Genomic DNA, 23,923 nt, shown 5'->3' on the forward strand with positions numbered 1-23,923 from the left:
TAGCATAAAGCATCCAAATATGATTACAAACTCGTAAAGCTTCATGCTCCCCTTTGGATTTGATAGCAAGTAAATTGCCTGCATTTCATCAATATATGATATTTTCTTAGACATAGAATATCAAATAGTATTTCATTTATTTTTCCAGATAATTCACCAAGGAGACACAACTATAACATAAATAAGAGATATATATAAGTTTCTCTCTTACAAAATTATATTTTATAAACAAGTATCAACATTATATTAGTGGAGTGTGTAACTCAATTTATTAACAAACAATAAACTTTAAAAATAATTAAATAAATAGATTTTAAGTTTAATTCAATTATAAAATACTGATTAATAAAATAAGTTTTATAATAAAAATTTAATATAGTTTTTGAGTTGGATTGTGATAAATAAGTGGGATGAAGAGTTGAGCATAACCTTCATGCATTGCCCTCCTAATAGAATGCAAGCAACTACACAACCAAAACAAACTGTAAACTGAATTGGGCCAACAAAATAACGACCCCAGCTTGGACCTGTCAAGAACACACTCATTAACACTTTATTTAGATCCGGAAAAAACCATTTTTATGAACAAACTAGAATAATTATCTGAGAATGTTTTAAAGATCTATTGTTCAATAAGAGTGTTTTTTACCTTTTTTTTTTCCTTCGTAAGTTATTAACTGAAATTTTTTATGATTTTTTTTTTCATTTATATCCTTACTTTATCTAACATTTAATTGGTTAATTTGTTAGAAGTCTTACATCGATTAAAATAAAGTCAGTTCATAGTATATAAGGGATACAAACCCCATCTTATAAATTAAATTTATGAAATTAAACTAGACTAAAACTTACCTTCTTAATATCAGAATCATATTTTATATAATAAAATTTACAATTTTATCATAGTATAAGAGTTACATTGGAGATTTTACAATTTTATCATTATAAAGGTTACGTAAGAAGATTTTATTTTTATTGAAATTGCAAGAGCACAAGTGTTTACAATTTTATCATAATAAAAAAATTCATGTTGAATAATAGAATATTTTTATTGAGTGTTGGTGGTGTATTGAGTAATAAACTATATATAAATTTCAAGTGTCATTCTTAGAAAAAATATTATTTTTAATGGCATGATTTCAATAAAACTATTTGAAAATAGATTTAATGTGTGCAAAATTAATTTGGTAAAAATATCTCAATGACTAAATAAATACTAATAACTTTCTTAAAATAATGACTAATGTAATAATACAGCTAACTTTAAATAACCAAATCAAATAAACCTAGAGTCAAATTAAGAGTACTTATTTATAATCTCATTTCTTTTTAATGTACTAAATCTTAAAAACAAAAATAGCTTATGATACATATTAACATTCATTTTATACATATTATAAAAGTAAAATAATTATATAAAAATAAATTTTTGTATTTATTAATAAAAGGTAATAATAAAAAATAAGGTTTAATTAATTATTTCAGAGATTCCTATTTATATAGATTCGTGACAATTAGGTCTCCGTATTTTGAAAGAGCTCGATTGGGTCCCTTTTTTTTATGTAAAATTAAAGTCCATGGAGTTAAATTTTGCAGACGGCATTAAATATGTTGTCATGGTGAAGTGACATTTCATAACCACGTGGCACATAAATCAGATTAAACCAAATTTTGCCAAGTGTCCCAGATCCTAACACACCATAATGAACCAGTTAAATTCTGACACATCATCATCCCTGCCACGCCAACTGCCACATCATCATCCTCTCCAAAAAAACTCGAATTCCCTGACCCTTGCCGTTGTGCCACAACTACGCCGCCACCATCATCGTCCATGTTGCGTTGTCGCAAGGTCGTCCCCTAACCTTAATTCGTGCCGCAAAGCCACCGTAACGTCCATCCTAGCACTGCCAAACCCTATCTCCACCACCTCAACCTCACCATTAGCCACGAGCCTCCATGGCCACCACCACCAAAACCACAAATCGTCGTCATCTTCAACCATCATCGCAAATTCTCCATTGATGCCGTTAAACCCTAGCATCGCCACCATCCTCACCACCAGTCCTCAATAAGCCACCTCCGCCATTACTCGCACCAGGCCGCACCACGAGAACCACTTTGTTGTCGACGTCGCACCATCTACAACGACGAGATCATCTTCTTCACCATCAATAACCAGAAAACCACAAACAGATCTGTAGAAAACCAAGATCCAACCACACCCAAAATGTTGCCGCTACTACAAATTGCGAACGTCTTCTTCCACCTAGCGCAACTCCAATCGTGCGAATTGCCTGCATATTAACCCAAGAGCGACCCACATATCTTCATCTTCTCCATTACTTGCAAATCAAACGCATAAACAGTGTATCAAATCGCGATCCTTCAACCTTCCTTGAAAGCAGCTCACGACATAGAATTCTTGCCCATGACGACACAGAAATGCTTCCCCCTTCCCTCCAATCTGAAACCCTAATTTTGGGTGGGGAAGGGGCTAATACGTGGCAAGGCCTCATTGGTCACATCCATCTGGTTATTACGTGGACCTCTTTATGTACCACGTTGTTATTAGATGCTACCTCACCATACCACCACGCAACACAATTAACGTCGTCCGTAGAATTTAACGGTAGAGACTTTATTGATTCAATTTTACATAAAAAAATATCTAATTGAGTTCTTTCAAAATACAGAAACCTAATTGACACAGATATGTACAAATAGAAACTTCTGAAATGGTTAAACCTAACAAATAATATTAAATGGATATAAAAAATTGTGTATATCAAAATTATTATTTAAAAAAAATCGACATGTCACACTGAATGCTTTACAAATTAAAGTGATAACTGACAGACAAAAATTGAAGAGGTGTAATAGAAACAACATAAGAGTGAGTTACCTAAAATATCACGTGCCATGTCTCTAAAACGTAGTTGACGTTTACCATTTTGGGCGTGGTGTTCAAGAACCCTAGATATCAAATTATATGAATAGAAAGTCACCAATGCTCCGATCACCAAGCATGAGATCCCAGCCGTCCATCCAAGGAAGGTGAATGCATAAGGAAGACTTAGAAGAGTTGGTGCCACTATCGATGTGGTCAAATGGTATCCACAATGCAACCAAGAACCTGCAAAATTACAAACAATAATATATTAATCAAATAATAACCATACAAATTATTTGAAAATGAATATATTAAAACAAATTAAATTTTAAATTCAACTTAATCTTACCAAATTATCTAAAAATTAAGTTTTATACTCGTCTGTCTATATATTAAATATTGATTTTATATTTGTAATTAAGGTATGATTTTTAATATTTTTTAAATTAAAATCATATATAAAACTAAATACTTATACGTAGATTTATAAAAAATTAATAAATAAAAAAAATTATTATAATAAATTTTAAAAGATTTAGATATAACTTAAGGATTAAATTTTAAATTTAATTTAATTCTTAAAATTAAGATAAAAATTATATATTATAAATTATAAATTGATGTTATTTTTAATTGAAATATAATTTCAATTTTTTTTTTCACAAAATCACTTTTAAGATAAAAATTTCTCCCATTTGTAAATTAACTTTATTCCATTTAGAATTTTCAAAGCTAATAATATCATATTTTGAATGGTGTGAACAATTTTTTTCCAAGTGCTTGGCACGTGCTTCCACCGTTAAAAACCAAACAGTCAACGAGTAGTGATAAAGACAAACGAAAAACCAAACAGTCAGCCATTTAGTTGATCAGAGTAGGCTGGGAAAGCCATTAACAACTAAATGATTTCTATAAAATCATTAATTCATTGAAAGCTATGATTGTCCAGTTAATTTAGAATTGGACAATTTATATAGTCAGAAACATTAAAAAAATCAGTCTATCATATGTAGTGAATGATCACTCTTAAGTTAAGGTTTGATGGATATTGGTTGTAATTAACATCAGTTTAACCATAATCAAACAAGGTGATGATATTTACTACATACTAGATAAAGAAATAAAATTGAATTTGTTGTAATTCTAAATTTTGATATTTTTGAATTCTTAAGTTTTAATAATAATATATATAGTCTTTTTTTAATATAATTCTTTTAAATACTCTACAAAGTTTTAACTTTATATATTTAAGTTGGAATATGTATAAAATGATATAACCACTTTAAATAATCTGAAATGTATTTTAACAGAGTGAAAAAAGTTTACAATAGGAAAATTAAAAATACTATGTTTATTTATTTTTAAAGTTTAATAACAAAATTATATCAAAATTTAAAAAAATTTAGTGTTACATCAACATTTAAGAGGTTAAGATGTTAGAAAATGAATTTTAAATTTAATTTAATCTTATAAAATCACAACATTATTTTGTAAGATAAACTTTTTCACGTCATGAAAGTATATATATCAAATATGCATTAATAGACAGTGATCCGAAAGTGAATAAAATAATATGTTTAATAAACAATAAATATCTACAACAAATATTTTAATATGAGTGACAGAATAGGTTGAACAAACAACATATGTTTTTAAGACAAATTTTAACACATGATTATAATATTGTTAAGAGTAAGGATGACAACAAGTCCAATCGAACATGAATAATGTCTATCTGCAACTCGACCTGCAAAGAAAATCTACTCCACAATCCGTCAGCGGATATTTTAAAACTCATGTATACCTAAAAAAAGAAGAAATATTTTATACATTTTAAAAATAAAATTATAAAAATACATATAATGTAATATAAATTAAACTAAAATTTAATTTTAATTAAATTTTACCTAATAAAATATTATTTTATTTTTTAATTAAATTTAATTAAAAAATATATATAAATTAAATTATTATTATTATTTTTTGAAGGTAATGAATACTGTAGAATCAGATAGTATATTATCCGCATCCGATATATTTAGAAACGAATATGTTTAAAAACGAATATTAGAATACCTTCTATATATTATCTGTGCATAGTAAATATTTGCGAATAATAACTAACGGTAACAGATTTTATCCACGGGTACTCGAACCAGCAATTCTTTTTCTATCCCTAGGTAAGAGTAAGGGGTAGAGTATAATATGAAATCGTCTTTGACTATAAAATATTTAACCCTAAATTGATTGTATATTATATTATAGGTGCATAATATTTCCAAACAAGTTTAAACTCATTCATTTCCGGTTTTGCTTTTGAGCAACTTACTGAGGTTTGGAAGGATCAACCCTTTTAAAACCGTGCAGCACAAAAGGGAAAGAGAGAAGGATAAGAATCCTATGGTTGAAAAAAATAAAAGGAGAAATTGAGAAAAAGAAGAAAGAGATTCTGAGGTAGTATAAGATAAAGAGTTATTAATTATTACCTTTGGATTTGAGGACAAAAAGAGCTCCTGCATCAACATCATCATGTTGGTGGTGAAGTTGATGAACACCGTTTGGGTTCTCAGGTTTTTCATCAGGAAACAGAGTTCCCATCCTGTTTCTTCTGAGTGAAGGCCTTAACAGAAGAACAGAGCAATTCAGAGCAGAGTATATAACACCATATGCATATGTGTGTGTATATATAAATATATAGCAGAAGCTCTGAGTATTTTTACAGAAAAAGCAGTGTGAATTTTGATCAGAATAGATGTCAGTGATGCTACTTTTATAGACGCCTTGTGCAGTATGCAATGAACTAGACTTGGAAATAGAAGATATATGACCTAAGCCTAGTTCAGATGAAAATGCAACAAGACAAATGCTAATAAGAGAAACTATTTCGATAACATTTATGGTAAGATTTTGTTAAAAAAAATTGTTTTGTTAATAAGTATTTTGTACTTTTATAATATTTAATTTTTGTTGTTGGTGGAATATGCAGTTGATACTTTTACTTTTCCTTGATATTTTTTTTATTTTATTTTTCTTTGACTTCTTAGTCATCCCTTCTGTGTCTAAGAACAAGTTAAAATTGATTAAACGAATTCGATATTAAAAGATAAAACTAATAATCATTTTCATGATGACACAATTAAATAATAAAGTAGTTAGATGAAAATAACAAGTATTTTGATCACCCATTCCCAAAAAATAAAAAATATTTAAATTTAAAATGCCTTTAAAACTTAATTAAATTAAAAGATAAATAAATATTTTATTGAATATGTTGTTTTCCTATCTCATATATTTTTTTTGCATTAGGTTGAAACGGAATATTTATCAAATTTATATTAAAATTTGTAAAAGAATATTTTTTTATAAAAATAATTATTAAAAGTCGATTGACTATTCTTGGAAAAAGTTTAACTTTATCGATGATTAAAATTTATAAAAAAGCAAACTGACCGGTCAATGTTAGAAAAACTTTATCAACTATTTTATATAAATTTAATATTGTATGGCTTAAAAAGTTGACAAGTAAAACAACGCAGAACAGAATTTCAAACTTAAATAAAATATTAGATTAAACATTCAACTTTTAAAATTGAAATAAAAATAATTTAACTCATCAACTTTCAACACTAAAATGAAAATAACAGCAAATTTTTTTTTTCTTCAACGGTTCAATAATCCATCTCTATTAACTAATGCCACAATTAGAAAACTAAAACAGAAATAAGCAAGATATCTTTTGAAAAGATGAAGTTAGATCACAATAGTTTACTTTAAGTTCTTTTTTATTTGATATTGATAACTATAGTTTTTATATAGTTTGAATTGTGAATAAATGAATTTTGAATATATCAATGGGAAAAATTGATTTTCTAATTTTCATGTGTAATGAAATTCAAAAAAACGAATCATTTATGTAAAAGAAAACCTATAAAAATGTTGGACTATGCATTACTCAACGTTAAAATACGTATATTGATGCGGTCTAAACCATGGCCAACATCAACTCACTTACAGAGTGCCACTTCAAGAGAAAATATTCGTTGAGAGAAATTTTGTGGCTGAGCAACCTTGACGTATGTTCTTTAAAAAGTTGACATCAACTACGTATTTTCATCCCATAGGAGACACACCCATTGATCATTGTTAAGCGCGAGTGAATTGGGCTGAGCTCCATATGGCGTCGCATGTTATAAGGATTCGACGTCAAGTAACATTGGTGTTATAGACCAACGTCAATTTAACATCTCCCAATATAACATCGATCTCGTATTAGACGTTAAAGACAGAAAAACACCGACGTCAAAATTCTCTTTTGCATTGGTGATTTGTTGCAAATATAAATAATATTTTATTACTCAAACTTAATATTTTACATTTTGTATAAATAAATACAATTAATAACTAAGTCTCTTTTCGCATGAAGTGACTTTCCCGTTTACGAAGAATGCGACGACAAATTTGCGAGACCTCTGATGTTCACTTTAATTAGCAGATATAGGAAGAAGAGAGAATGAAGAATTGCGAGATACATCCCTTTTTTTCTAACCCGCGGAAGTGGTCGGATTTGGAAGGAATTATTTCAAAATGTCATATTTAACCCTTGTCATTTCTGAAATGAGCAAGCCAAATCCAAAGTAATACCTATAGTCGATTTCAAACTTTTACACCACCTACCAGTCTTACCTTTATCTCGCACCCCACCACCGTGAAAATTCCTCTCCACCTTTACAGCACCACGTTCCACGTCACCTTACTTCCTTTTTTCCCTCTTTCAAAATCATGTCGCTGTCACAACCTACTCTAAAGCAAAACACCCCATCGTCACCATGAGTAATGTCTCACCAACTCTCACGTCAAAACCCACAACACCATTGCAAGTGAAGATGAAGATAGCAAAGACAAGGTCCTTGAGTGACCAGCTTTAGGGGCATCTGACTACGGGTTTCTGGCTGCAGCGTGCGACAACCACATGGCCCATCATGGCCCATGACAAAAAGACAGTGATAGGCACGACAAAGGTGACTAGAAAGGGAAACATGTTAAATGATGGTGTATGTTTTTGAGGTTTCTAGATCATTGTTTGAAAGTCGTTAAAACAAAATGATGAAGAACACGGATGGAGAAAAATTGTTGTTTGCATGACTTTGTTATGCCATGTACCTAGTTTTTCACTAATATTGAAAAAGAAATAAAAAAAAATAAGTTTTATTTTATATTTTAAATGCCTTCAAATGCTATTACTAACTAATATTTCATTTATGAAGATTAAATGAATAATTAATTAAAAATATAAAATATATAATAATTAATTACATGATTTTATTTTTACTTAATTAAATATCCTACTAATAGAAATAATGAAATATCACATAATTATTTATTTTACTTAAATATAAATTTATTTTATTTTCAAAATTATTTTTTATTTTTTTTCTCTCTTATACAAAAAATATTTCAATTTACTAAATAGTTAAACTTATTAAAAAAATTATTTCAATTTATTAAATTACAATTTTAAAAATTTTAAAAATTAATTTTTATTTTTTTCTCTTTAGAAACATTTTTACATTTAAATATAGCATTAACAATTATTATTTTATATTATTTTAATAATTAAGGAAATTTTGGTAATTTTCAATTTCTACCAATTAAATAATTTTTTTATCTGTCACATTAATCAAATCCTACACTAATCCTCATAAAATTTATTTCCAAATCACTCTCATTTACTTCTAAATTCACTTAAACAAACAACAATTAATTCACCCTTAAATCTCCTTAAACCCATCAACTGACTCTCTTCCAATTCCTCTCCTAGAAGTGACACAACATAAGTGATGAACCATTAATTCAACATTTTTTATTAATGACTGAATTTCTCTTTCACAACCTTAACTTTGACCAATAATTTTATCAAACACTTTAATGAACTAGTTTTTATAATTATCAACTAACAACATTTAGTCACAGTGTATTTTATAGGTTTTAACTTGTTTATTCTGTTACCATGAATTCCTAAATGAGTATTCTTTCTTCTTTGAATATTGAGTTGACATAATAATTAGTTACTAAGTACATTAAGCTTATATTTTACCGATTCGCTTTTGGATGGTTTATCTGGATTGTTACATCATTCTTTAAGTAATTTCTGGGATCGAAAAAACATTGATATCTTAGGAAATTGGTCATTTTACCGATACAAAAGTCCTCCAATCTCAAATCAAAGAAACCCAAAGACTTCTATAATTTATGGATAAATTTTGAAGTTATCTTCCTTTTGTTCTAAGTTGTATACAACAAAATGTTGCACCTGTATATATATGAATTGAAGCATGAGATCATACATTAGCAAATAATCGATAATCTTTGGCATCAAGAACAATCTGTCTAACTGCTGCAATTGCTGCTATAGCTCCCAAAGCAGAGAAAGCGACGGCAATAGTTAGATTCAACCAGAAAATAAAGGTTCTCTTAGATGGTCTAAATGTGAAGTTGTAGAAAATGACTGGCAAGANGAAATCAAGAGGGATAAAGCCAAAAGCTCCAATAAGAGAGTTTATATCCCCAAAAAAAGGAAGCATGGCTGCTATAATGGTTGAAATAGTAATAGCCAGTGATCGAGAAATCACTCTCGGTATTACATTGCGTTTCGAGAACTCAGGGCTTTTTGGATCTCCAAATGCTTGCTCCAGCACTTCATTTGTTGGTTGCAAATAAACCTGCATTCAAATTCAATGCTTTATTTCTTGTTGAAAGTTTCGTATCGACTAGAAATAAGACCGAATTATAAGATATAAGTGACGTGCAAATTTTATTTTACAAATTAGTATTTGATGGTTGAATTAGTATGTGACTTACCACACCAACTGCTGATAGTTGTGTTATAGTAAAAATGTTGATCATGTAAATGAACCATGTGGGCACCAAAGGCTTCCCATTGTCCACAAAATTGCTTAATACGAGGCCTTCAGATTCGTTGCCAAATGCCCAATAACCAGAAACAGATACACTAAAGAAAGTGACTATGAGTACAAAATANCAGACACATAGTCCCTTGAACATTTTCCCTTTCACTGGTGGTGCTAGTGTTGCCTACAGAAACATTAAGCACAAATTAATAAAACAAAACAAGGTTCTTTTTAATTACATTGTTTCAATTTTAAATCCAAAAGTAACATTATTAGGATCAATCACCACACAACTGAAATATTATCTATTTTGGAGTGTGAAACTCTGTCATTAGTAATGTCAAAATAGACTATCTGGTTCAATCCAACTCAGTCTACCACAAATTAGACATTAGTGAGTCAATTTAACTCGACTTACTTATTAGCAAGCCGACAAATATTGAATCTGACCAGGTTGATGGATTAGACGAATTGACTCACTGACTCACTTAATTACAAATTTGGTTTTTAATTAAAAAAAAAATTCCACTTCAAATATAAATAAATTTCAATTCAAAATAATGTTAAATTTTAAAGATAATTCAAAATATAATTATATATAATACAATACAAAATCATCTTAAATTCCAAATTTAATTAAAAAACAAGTAAAAGAAATTAAATGGATTGACGAGTTAACCTGATTCATCACGAGTTCAATTCGAATGAGTTAAATTTTTAGTAAATTGAGCTCAAAATTAACTCAAATCAAAATTTTAATTTTTTCTCAATCTAATCTAGTCCAAACTTAAGATGAACTAGGTTGATTCATCTATTATAATTCTGTCACGATTATATTTTTAAAAGTGTCTACTAATAAAAGGAAAAAAATTGTGTAAAATTATTAAATATAATAGAAAGAATGATTAATTATTATGATGAACCTGAATTTCTGGGATTATTCCATTTCCATAGGTTGTGGCAATGATGGCAATTGCATTGAAGACTCCAAATAAGCGATTTTCAGTGTCACCTTTTATAGAGTAGTCCTTTTCTGGTCCTTTGGATGACTCTCCTGAGACAATATTGTAAATTGGTAACCAAGAAGGTTCGATTCAATTGCTAAAACATAAAGTGGAAATTGCTAAATTACGAAAAGAAGAAAAATGGTTTGAGAAAATACCAATGTAAATGGAAGCAGCCGTAGCAGCAGCACTATAGGCCAAACAGAGAATGAGTGACAGCAGATTAATGTGTCTGAGTGAATGGAAAGATGGGATTTGAGCCAAAATTAGCATAAAGCATCCAAATATGATTACAAACTCGTAAAGCTTCATGCTCCCCTTTGGATTTGATAGCAAGTAAATTGCCTGCATTTCATCAATATGATTTTTTCTAAGGCATAGAATATCAAATAGTATTTGATCTATCTTTCCAGAGAATTGACCAACCAGACACAATAATAATGAAAGACACAAGTATAATATAAATAAGAGATATGTATAAATTTATTCTTTAAACTTAGAATGCAAAATTATAATCAGTGGTTCCAAATTTTGATGTTTTTTTTATCTTTAAATTTTAAAAATAAATGAATATCATTTTTTTAGTTCAATTGTATTAATTCTTTTTCATGTATCTCACATATTTTATATTAATATTTAAATTATTTATACTATTCAATACGTTTTAACTCAAATATCATATTAATACTAAAAAAACTATATTAATTTATTTATAATTTTTAAAAAACAAAATATATAAAAACTTGAAAAAAAAAACAAATTTTAATTTTACTTATAAATTTTGATACTAAAAATATATTTACCTTATAATATCACTTTAATAAATAATGTAATCTTATAGATTATCGAACAATAAATCCTCTAGATTTTGAATGATTCTAAAAATGAAATTTAAATTTAAATTAATTTTATAAAACTAACTAACTAAATAAAACTTATATTCATTTATATATATAATAAATTCGTTTATCTCTAGTCCCTTTTTGACATTAAATATAGTTTTTTACTTGATAGAGATAAATAGGTTGGATGAAGAGTTGATGATAATAACCTTCATGCATTGGCCTCCTAACAGAGTGCAAGCCACTACAGCACCAAAACAAACTGCGAACTGAATTGGGCCAACAAAATAACGACCCCAGCTTGGACCTGTCAATGATGGAAGGAAGAATGAATAATGATGGTTAAAAGTCAACTTTAAGTCTAACTCAATTCTATAAAATTGGTTTGTAAGGTGAGGTTTATACCTCGGTGTGAAAGGGTATGTTGGAAGTTTTATATTGACTAGAAAATAGGCTAATTTCTAATATACAAATGAAGTGCAAATCTCATCTTACAAACTGATTTTATGGGATTGTGTTAGGTTTAAAATCAACTTTTAACAACTATAAAGTTATACAAGAACTTAAATGCATCACTTTCTTTTTATCTATAGTCTTATAGAAACAAACACACTCATTAACAATTTATTTAGACGAGTAGAAAACTATAATAAGAGCGTTTTTTTACTTTTTTTTCCTTCAGTAAGTTTTTAACTGAAATATTTTATGAATTTTATTTCTATTTAATTATTATTATTTTTCATTTATATCCTTACTTTATCTAACCTTTAATTAGTTAATTTATTGCAATACAGAAATAAAATTGAATAAAATAAAACATTATAAATACTGAATTTGCTGCTTGATTAGTTCATCTCATTCGTTAATTTTTTACATACTTGGTGTTCTCAAATGAATACTCATTGAAGTTTCATACTGGCTAATAAATTTCAAGTGCCATTCTTTAGAAAAAAAATATTATTTTTAATGCCACGATTTCAATAAAACTAATTTGATAATAGATTTAATGTGTGCAATATTAATTTGGTTAAAAAAAAATCCGTCAATTACTAAATAGTGATAACTTTTTTAAAATGACTAATGTAATAATAATACAGCTAACTTTAAATAACCAAATCAAACAAACCTAGAGTCAAATTAAGAGTACTCATTTCTTTAAGATATTAAATCTTAAAGAAAAAAATAATACTATGATGAAAAGAAAAAATAATAAAAGATAATGTTAAATGAATAATATAAAACATTGTGTATATCAAGTATTATTATTTTAAGAAAAATCGACATGTCACACTGAATCTTGCATCTAGGCTTTACAAATTAAAGTGATAACAGACACATATAAAAAATGGAAGAGGTGTAATAGAAACAACATAAGTAAGTTACCTAAAATATCACGAGCCATGTCTCTAAATCGTAGTTGACGGTTACCATTTTGGGCGTGGTGTTCAAGAACCCTAGATATTAAATTATATGAATAGAAAGTCACCAACGCTCCGATCACCAAGCATGAGATCCCAGCCGTCCATCCAAGGAAGGTGAATGCATACGGAAGACTTAGAAGAGGTGGTGCCACAATCGATGTGCTCAAATGGTATCCACAATGCAACCAAGAACCTGCCATATTACAATCAATACTATCTTAATCAAATAATAATAATACAAATTATTTGAAAATTAATATATTAAAACAAATTTTAAATTTTAAATTCAACTTAATCTTACAAAATTATCTAAAAATTAAGATTTCCCTCGTCTATCTATATATTATATATTGATTTTATATTTATAATTGATGTAAGATTTTTAAAATTTTTTAAAATTGAAATCACATATAAAACTAAATACTTATACGTAGATTTAATAAATAACAAACTTCATTATAATAAATTTTAAAAGATATCGATATAATTTAAAGATTAAATTTTAAATTTTATTCAATTCCAAACATTAAGATAAAAATTACATTCATTTGTGTATTATAAATTATAAATTAAAATTATTATTAATCAAAATATAATTTCTAATAAAGTTTTTCACAAAATCACTTCTAAGATAAAAAATTCTCCCATTTGTAAATTAACTTTATTCCATTTAGAATTTTCAACGCTAAAGCTAATAATATTCATTTTTTGAATTGTGTGAACAATTTTTTTCCAAGTGCTTGGCGTTGGTGCCATGTGCTTCCATCATTAAAATCAAAGAGTCAACGAGTAGTGATAAAGACAAATGAAAAACGAAACAGTCAACCATTTAGTTCATCAAAGTAGGCTGGGAAAGCCATTAACAACAACTAAATGATTTCTTTGAAATCATTAATTCATTGAAAGCTAGGGTTTGGTAATCATTAATCTTCAATTAATTATAATAGGACCAATATATTTATTTAAATGGTTATTGTATTGTATGGCATTCCACTTAATTTAAGATTGGACGGTCTACATAATAACCTTAAGAAAATCACTATATGGTTATATCATACAAATCAAATAATTACTTATTTTAAGTAACAAGATTAGTATACAATAAAACGTGATTAATATTAATTAAATTATGATTAAATCATTAATAATTCAAAGTCTATTTTAAAATATGTAAACTCAATTTAAAATAAAAAAAATTAGATAATAACATTTATTACACATTAAATTTTTACTAATTTTAACATCAAAATTCTTTTAGGTAACTTCCTAATGAAACTAAAGATGATGAAAATGAGTGTTAAGAAACACGGAACTTGAAAAATATAAAACTTACCGCATAACCAAAATTTCATTCAATCCAACATATTTATATAATTTTTCGTTAATTATAGGGTTAAATATGTTTTTAGTCCCTATACTTTGGGACGATTTTGATTTTAGTCCCTCTTTCAAACTAAAATACAATTTAGTCCTTCAACTTTAGAAAACTTTGGTTTTAGTCATTTTTACCAAACTTTTTTAACTTTATTTGTTGTTTCAAATGCGTTTCATTATAGCAATTGGATTGTTTATACTATTTGACACATTTTTGCTTCAATGTTAACTGAGAAACGCGTTTGAAACAACAAATAAAGTTAAAAAAAATTGGTAAAAAAGACTAAAACCAGAGTTTTCTAAAGTTGAAGGACTAAATTGTACCTTAGTTTGAAAGAGGGACTAAAACCAAAATCGCCCCAAAGTATAGGGACTAAAAACATATTTAACCCTTAATTCTAACACATCACCACGCATCAAAGTTTAGAGATACCAGGACACCATGTGAACAATATTTAATATATATATATATATATATATATATATATATATATATATATGATCAATCAATATATTTTAAACTAAATTTTAAAATTATAATTATATATTATTCACATTTTTCGTAAATTATACAGTAGTAATGGTTATATATAGTGCTGGTTTAGTAAAAGAACTCTTAAAAGTAGAATCAATTAAGGTAATATTTATTTAACAATTAAATTTTGTTAATTAAGTTTATGAACTATATATGTTTATAATCTAAATTTTAAAAATAAAATTAAAATTCGTCATAATTTTAAATTTTATATGTTTTAATTCTTAAATTTTAATAGTAATATATATAGTTTTTTTTTATATGATTCTTTTAAATATTCAACAAAGATATTTAACATTTAAGTTGAAACGTATGTTAAATAATATAAATACATCTGAAATGTCTTTTAACAAAGTAAAAAAAAAGTTTAAAATAAAAATAATAAAAAGACTATATTATTTATTTGTAAAGTATAAGAACAAAATTATATCAAAATTAAAAAATAAAATTCACATCAAAATTTAAGAGATTAAAATGATAAAAAACTAAATTTAAACTTAATTCAATTTTATAAATATAAAATTAGTTTGTAAAATATACCCTTCCATGTCAATAAACAAACAATAAATATGTGGATTCAAATAGGTAAAACAACATAAAATTTTGTTAGAATAAACTTTAATCTATAAGTCTGATGCTCTGTTAATAGTAGGGAAACAAGTTTAAGCTCATTCATTTGCTGTTTTGCTTTTAAGCAGCTTAGTGAGGTTTTGGAAGGATGGATGGAGAAAGGGTTCCATAAAAGGAGAAGCTGAGAAGAAGAAAGAGATTTTGAAGTAGTATAAGATAAAGGGTTATTATTACCTTTGGATTTGAGGACAAAAAGAGCTCCTGCATCAACATCTTCATGTTGGTGGAGAAGTTGATGATCACCGTTTCGGTTCTCAGATTCTTCATCAGGAAACAGAGTTCCCATCCTGTTTCTTCTGAGTCAAGCCCTTAACAGAAGAACAGAGCAATTCAGAGCAGAGTATATATGCATGAACAGAGCCATATGCATGTGTATATATAAATATATAGCAGAATCTCTGAGTATTTTTACAGAAAAAGCAGTGTGAATTTTGACCAGAATAGATGTAAGTGATGTACTTTTATAGACGCCTTGTGCAGTATGCAATGAACCGAACTTGGAAACAGAAGATATATATGACCTAAGCCTACTTCAGATGATGACCAAAATGGCCTCAGTCTGCATATGTAGTTTATTTTAGCACACTTACGAGGAATGAAAACTACTTTTAACAACACTTTTTTAACAATTTTTTGACAATATATATGTAATAATTTGTGATTGATCAGTTTTAAATATTTTTAAATATAAATTCAAATAAATCAATAAAATAATAACACATATCTCTTTATAAAAAAATTGTCAAAAGTATTATCTAAATACCATCTTCTATTATAAATATGCAATCAAGACAATTGCTAATACAACAAAAACTTTTTCGATAACATTTACGGTAAGATTTTGGTAAAAAAAAAGTGTTTTATTAAGTATTTTAAATATGTTGTAATTTTATAATTTTTGTTGTTAGTGGAATGATGTGGTTGATACTTTTATTTTTCTTTGATAATTTTTTTTTTCTTTTAATTTTCTTTGACTTGTGAGTCATTCCTTCTCTATCTAGGAAACAAGTTAATACTGATTTATCACTAGAAAAATAGAAAAGAAAGATGCTTGATTAAACGAATTCAAAATTAAAAGATAAAACTAATAATCACATTATTTCCATGACGGCGCAATTAAATAATAAAGTACTTATATGAAAATAACAAATATTTTGACACGCATTCCCAAAACAAAAATAAAAATATTTAAATTTTAATGCCTTTAAAACTTAATTAACTAAATTAAAAGATAAATAAATACTTTATTGAATATGTTGTTTTCCTATCTCATTTTTTTTAAACGGAATATTGATCAAATATATATTAAAATTTATAAAAGACCATTTCAAAAAAATATATTAAAAGTCGATTGACTATTCTTGGAAAAAGTTTAACATAATTGATGATTGAAACTTATCAAAAGAGCAAAATGACCGGTCAATTTTAGAAAAACTTTATAAACTTTTTATATAAATTTAATATTGTATGGCTTGAAAAAATTGACAAGAAAAACAACGCGGAACAGAATTTCAAGCTTAAATAAAATATTAATATGTAGATCAATCAACAAAATTAGATTAAACACTTAATTTAACAACTCTATTGCTACATGTGATGTGATTGAAAAATGTTTTTATATAAATTATGGATGTTCTTTTTAATTATATGTTACTAATTATGAAAGAATTTTTGAAGAGGAGCAAACTGAGTATCATGTTTTTTAGAAAAAAGAAAAGATGTTGGAACAACCTTGTGGAATCGAAATTGGAACAAAAGAATCCAAGTTGAAGACGTCACCCAATGAAAGTTGGATGAACGAGTTTCATTTTCCTTCACATATTTGCGTCGTACTGTTGTTACGCGATAGTCAACAAGAGTTAGGTAGTTATAAATCAAAACTTTGGATTTAAGTGGTATTTTTATGATTTATTAGAGTATAAAAAAGAATAAAAATCACCAAAAAAAAAGTCAATTCCTACTTTTCTTTTCTTAGTACTCTTAAAATAATTATATTTTCATTATTCTTATTTTATAGTTAGAGATAGCATGTCGGCATGGAGGAGCTTATAAGAAATTATGTAATATTGTTTTCCAACTCTTTTGCCAGATCCATTGTTTTTTAAGTTTTCTTTTCTTTTTAAGAACAAAGTTACAAATCAATGTAATGAATAGACATGAGAATGAGTCAGATTGATAACGAATTATGTCTATTCATAACCCAATTCGTTGGATAAAATTATATTCGCTACTCGATTCTCTATTTGTGTGGATATTTGCTTAAAAAGTATCTACAGGTATTTTAAAACTCACATATACTTAAAAAAAATTATAATTTTTTAAAATAAAATTTAAATTAAATTATAAAAAAATATATAATATAATATAAATTAAAATTTAATTTTAATTAAATTTAACCTAATAAAATATAATTTAATTTTATTTTTAATTAAATTAAATTTAAATATATATAACTTTTTTTATTTTTTGCGAATAGGGATACCCATTAGTCGGGTAGTATACTACTCGTACCCGACCTGTTTAGGAGCGAATATTAAAATATCCACTACCCGTTAATAAATATCCGCAGATAGTAATTATCCATCACGAATTTTACCTACGAATACCTACCATTTCTTTTTTTCATCCCTAATGAAAGAATGTGTGGTTGCTTCACATAGTTTTGTTAATTAATGAAATCTGTTAGATATCAAAATTATACGGTTTATATTATTTTTCCTACTTCTAAAATTATTGTTTAAAACTCTTTAATACACATGGATTAAAAATAAAATCAATCATAAGCACAATCCTTATCTTATAAATTAATTTTATAAAATTAAAATAAATATAAATTCACTTAGTAAAATAATTTCAGAGTCTATCATAGAAGTTATTACAATTATTATGTCATCGTTGTTGTACTTTTATTAAACCGTCCATATATATAGATTTCTACACTCAAAATATTTACTTCTCGTTATAAGTGTTTTATAAATTTTATATCAACTAAAAATAATATTAAATGATAATATATATATATATATATATATATATATATATATATATATATATATAATTCTTAATCTACAAACTAAATTTATGAATTTGAGTTATAAATAATTTTTTTATCTTATTTTTGAACTCGAGCTAAAAATAAAGTCGTTATTATCATGATCATGCATTTATCTAAAACGTCCCTAAATAATGTGTTTATTGATGTTTAAATTTTAAAAATGTTGAAGTAAAAGAGATTAGGTTGTCGATTGTGATACACACTTCAAATCTCTACTCAGTCATATTGTAGAATTGGTGATAATGGCTGAAAAAAAAATTCGTTAACAACACAAGTTCAAAATCACATTGGAAAATTAATCAACCAACCATATGAATCTCGAGTTCTATCCTTTTTCAATTTGGTTTTTTTTTTTCAGTGTGAAATAAAAGTCTCTTAATTAAAAAATAAATAAAATTCTCCTTGAACATTAAGAAACAATGGAAGTAATCGTAGTCTCTTTTAATGAATACTTTTTTTAACACACTTCATTACAGGTATCACATGACCTTTAATAAGAAGCATTTTAAGAGTGAAATTAAAAAATAAATTACAAAAATAATAAAATAAATCTAGTAAATTTTGTTTCACATTTTGTAGTTATAAAATCAACATGTTGTAGTTATACAATAATAAAATAAATCATACAATATATCCAAAACAATTATTTATTCAATTTAACTATCAATATTCAAAATCACATTTATAATCATAATTATACCCCAAAAAAGAAAATAGAAATGTCAATTTACCTTTACGAAGGTTTCTAATATGTCAAAACTAACTACTTTCACTCTTCACGTTAACGTTTTTCACCTAAAACTATGTGCTTTTCAAATAATTATTTCAGATGTTTAATTGCTTCTTTTGTCTCCAGTTTGGTTGAAGTGTATCAAATTCGTCCTCTTTTTAGAAAAATGTCAATTTCGTTCCCATATAGAAAAAAATTGTATCAATCAAGTCATCTCCGTTAAAAATCATTGTTTTTAACACCACTAGTTTGTATTTAACGGATATGACTTTATTGACACAAATTTTTTTTTCTATATGAAGACGAAATTGACATTTTTCTAAAAGAAGAACGAATTTAACCCACTTCAACAAAACTAGGACAAAAAAAAGCAATTAAACCATTCACAAATGAAACATAATTATTATATCAATACTTTGACATAAATATATCTCACCTACTTTAACATAAATATATCTCACAAAATTTTAATCATCGATAAATATATTTTTTTTTAAATAAGCGTAAAATTTTTCACCAAAATTCTCACTTGTTTTTTTTTCATGTCGAGATAAAATTGTAAATAAACCTGTTAGTAATGATTTTTTTTTATTAAAATTTGTTAATAAATCTATTAATAAATCTATTAATAATTCATTATTTTTAAAATAAATCTATTTGTTACTAAATCTATTAATAAATCATTATTTTTAAAGTATGTACTTTCTAAACTTTTATTCTGAAAGCAACAAGTCTATGAAAAATTCATGAAATATTTTTTTGAGAAAAACTCTCTGGAATGAGTTATTATAGCATTTTTCATTCTGCACCTCTAAAATTTTCTGAAATATCTTATATATATGTTTTCAGATTTTGATATAGCAGAAGCTCCACCACACTTCTCTAATGAAAAATCTCTCTCAAATGTCTCTTAAAACTCTTTCAATGCAATGAGAATGAAAGATGAGAAGGACCACACATGAAAGAGGGACAAGTAATTATAAAACGTGGTCAAGTTATTAAATAAGTTGGTCAACCAATTCATTTAATTTTCACCAAACCTCTGAAACTTTGAGTTGTATAGCCATGGTAAAGGATACTTGAGTATTTTCCTTGTATTTTGAGGTGTAGCAAACAATTTTATGGAGTGCAGCAAGCATATTCCAAGCTTGAAATTCCAGTGCCAAAGGATTGGACCCGACATTGGGCCTATAGTGGCAAAGCTAACAGATTGGTCAAGTGATATATTACACATGTTTTGCTTTTTACACTCTCATTATTGTTTTTGATATTTCAAGATAATTTTTTCCCTTTCATCTTCGCTCCCCCTACCTTTTTTCTTAGATTCCATAAAACTAATATTCATTATAATTTAACAATAATTAATTTCTGAATATTTTGCATTAAAAAATCCAGTTTCCATAATATATTACAGAAAGTTAGTTCCTAAAAAAAAAAAAATTAAGAACAGAACTGTTGCAAGCACCCTCTCATAATAGGAGGTTACAGCCTGTGTCAATAATATTTTGCAAGGTAAAGGTAAGAGTTCATTTTAATGGCTATTAAAAGACAAAAATTGAAAGGCTATTACTTTCTGCACCCTTTCATTCCGAAATTTCATTTTCCTGAACACATTAAAACAAATCTGGGCCTGTGGACGATCACCCTACTTCTATTACTGAAATAATTTTTCCCAAGACTTTTGATGGGGTTTATCAAGAAATTTGATAAGGTGCAGGAAGTCATTGGCAAATTGAAATGTACCAAAAATAAGAAAATAGAAACCCAAATGAATATCTTTTATCTGTTTTTTTTTTTTAAATAGCGAGAAAAGGGAAAACCTTATCTAATGTTCAGATTAAAAAAATACTAATCAAGGTGTAAGCTTTTGTCGGAAGAAGATCAATCGAATTATAAATATACGAGATAGTAAAATTTCCTTGAAAATTTTATCAAGAAGAATATTTTTATAAGAAAAATTAAAAAAATAATTATAATAATTTCTAAATAAAAATATTATGTTATTCTTTTTAACGTAATGCTAAAATTGTAATGGGGAAAAAAAATAAAAAAATTACAAACTTATAAAGGTGAATTGATGTCACATTTTAGAAAAGTTGTTGTGGATTATATGTTAAATGAGTTGGGTCAACATGTTTGTAAAGTAAATCTAAGTGGATGAGTTTAATTATATGTTCGTAAACTGAACGAATTTTTAAACCTTAAGGCCATAAGATTAAGTTTTGTATTAAGTAAAATATTATGCACAAGACTAATTATCTAGTTCCTCTATAAATTTAAATAAATAGTTATTTAGAATAATAAAATAGTAAAATACATAAGTTAATTTAAAAACTAGTTATATTTAAAATAACAATCACTTAAATGTAAAAACAGATAACGCAATTATTTAAATGTAAAATAATATGATTACTTAAAAGATGAAATTGAAAATTAGATGATATAGATAAATAATTAACCTTTTCAAATTCTGAAAAAATTAAAATATTTATGACGAAATTTATGTTTTTTTTTTAGATCTCATATTGGTGGTGGGTGTATAGTCTTTGTCTCTAACATTTTTTCTCTTTCTTTTCTTGTATTTGTATCCATTTTTTTTTCTTATACGTTGATTGTATACTCTGGACTTGGACACCGATGTTTGCAGTGTCGGCCCAAATTGTTTATATTTTTCTTTTTCTTTTTTGTTATATATTGAACTTAAACGGAAGCCATTTATTTTTTATTAGAATTATAGTAAAAGTTAAAGTAAAATATAAAAAAGAAGCTAAGTTAGATGCTACATAGGTTGATTGTTTTTTAAGACACATTACCTAAATACCTCTATTATTATTATTATTATTATTATTATTATTATTATTATTATTATTATTATTATTATTATAATAATAATAACAGTTTAACCAAGTTAAAATTTGTTATTGAATCTCATTTGTTATTCGAGTAATTATGGTGGCACAGACAGAGTATTCTGAGCCTCCTATTCCGATCCAATCTGAAAGATACGATGATAATGAATATTCCATTATTGATTATAATTAAATTATGTTTAATTATTAATTATAAGAAAATTAAGAAAGTTGGTCCGTGAAAGCATAATGAATAGTTGGAACATTTGGAAGAAGATATGATATGAGAGTGAAGTGGATGCAGACAAGTCCTCACAGAGCCAGCTAAGTAGATATAAATTGGACCCATTTGCATGCTCTCTTCAAAAATCCATTCACCTTCCAAACATTGCTCTTAAAAGTTTTTTGTCCCATTTTCTTAAGAGATATTCCAAACAAACTAAAATTAATTTCTCTAAATAATTTCTCTTAAATAGTATATATGGTTTCTTTTCTTAAATGTTAGAGATAATACATAGAATAAAGCAAATTATATAAATAGATAAATTTTATCTTATAATTTAATTTTTTAAAATTGTATTTCACTTAAAATTTATTTTTTAATATTATAAAAGTTCGATAACAATATATTATAAAAGTCTGTATGCACGCACAAATTTTAAATTTTTATTAAATTTATCGTGTTAATTATTATTATAGTTTTACGTATGAGTAAAAGAGGTATGATATACATTATCGTTTATTAAAATAGTATTAAATGAATGTAAAATATATATATATATATATATATATATATATATATATATATATATATATATATATATATATATAATTTTGAAATTTGTACTGAATGTTGATTTTGGAAATATAGAGATAAATTTAGAGTGTATAACTTAAAAGTAGAAATATAGAGAGAACAAATAACATTGTTAAGTTGTCTGAGAAAAATCTGACAATGAAACAGAGAAGAAGAAAGTTGCACCATGGAATTTTCAGGTAAATAATGTTGGATTTGAGATAATTGTGAAATTCCACTTTTGCAAACGTATGCTGAGAAGGGGGGACCCCAAAGGAGTTGTCTCCAAACCTAAACCATGAATGAAAAATCAACACATTTCAAGTTTTCAACTTACTGGATCATCTACAAGTGGTGCCCTTACTATCACCATTCTGTAACATTTCACAATTTTCTTCCAATTATTTCTTAATTTTTGCATTTCTTAGGAAAACAAACTAAACAAATCTTTCATCATATCAGACATATAAGCTATTTCAAGGAATTTTGTAACAACCTTGGAATCTTCATGTGATATGGTGAGAAGGGTTTGTCTTATTTGTGCCAACTCAATGTTCTGACAGAATTGTTTAACATTAGCAGCCTCTCCAACCTTTGTCTATGGTTAAATTTATCAATGAGATGAAGATTGGTTAGGAGAATAAATACGGTAAACAAATGGAAAAAGAATGAGAAACAAATGAAATAAAAAATGAAGTTAATTGAAAATAGATTGAAACTTGAATGATTGGAGATGCAAATTGAAAACAATTAAATGACCTAGAATCAAGTTGAATTTGGTCTTATTTAGCTTAAATAGACTCTAATTATAGTTCTGATATTATATTAAGAAGTGAATTTTAAGTTTAACTCAATCTAATAAAACTGACTTCTAATATGAAATTTA

General features: G+C 26.5%; 2 protein-coding genes across 5 annotated transcripts in view; both read right to left on the reverse strand.

Annotated features, from left to right (window-relative positions):
* The window catches only part of LOC106779750 (GABA transporter 1-like), a 7,463-nt gene extending 1,718 nt beyond the window's left edge, over positions 1–5,745 (reverse strand). The window contains exons 1-5 of the mRNA XM_014667942.2: positions 5,380–5,745; positions 5,223–5,291; positions 2,906–3,136; positions 430–527; positions 5–78 (exon numbers count right to left, since the gene is read on the reverse strand). Of these exons, the coding sequence (XP_014523428.1) occupies positions 5–78; positions 430–527; positions 2,906–3,136; positions 5,223–5,291; positions 5,380–5,491 (584 nt within the window). The 5' untranslated portion in view covers positions 5,492–5,745. The remainder of the gene's footprint in view (positions 1–4; positions 79–429; positions 528–2,905; positions 3,137–5,222; positions 5,292–5,379) is intronic.
* Positions 5,746–9,044: 3,299 nt separating this feature from the next.
* LOC106776402 (GABA transporter 1) lies at positions 9,045–16,143 on the reverse strand. 4 transcript variants are annotated; one of them, XM_022778527.1, is made up of 8 exons: positions 16,044–16,061; positions 15,782–15,915; positions 13,031–13,261; positions 11,857–11,954; positions 10,964–11,150; positions 10,725–10,855; positions 9,752–9,985; positions 9,045–9,612 (listed from the first exon to the last, which is right to left on the reverse strand). In XM_022778527.1, exons 2-8 carry the CDS (start codon positions 15,891–15,893, stop codon positions 9,232–9,234), a joined length of 1,374 nt encoding a protein of 457 aa, XP_022634248.1. In that variant the 5' UTR covers positions 15,894–15,915; positions 16,044–16,061; the 3' UTR covers positions 9,045–9,231. The 4 variants fall into 4 exon arrangements, with proteins under 4 accessions (XP_022634248.1, XP_014519348.1, XP_014519355.1 ...); XM_014663862.2 differs by having other exon boundaries at positions 16,020–16,053; XM_014663869.2 differs by lacking the exon at positions 16,044–16,061 and adding an exon at positions 16,067–16,143 and having other exon boundaries at positions 9,046–9,612.
* Positions 16,144–23,923: the final 7,780 nt, after the last annotated feature.

The sequence above is a fragment of the Vigna radiata genome, chromosome 2 (genome assembly GCF_000741045.1).
Source record: "Vigna radiata var. radiata cultivar VC1973A chromosome 2, Vradiata_ver6, whole genome shotgun sequence".
NCBI lineage: Eukaryota > Viridiplantae > Streptophyta > Magnoliopsida > Fabales > Fabaceae > Vigna > Vigna radiata.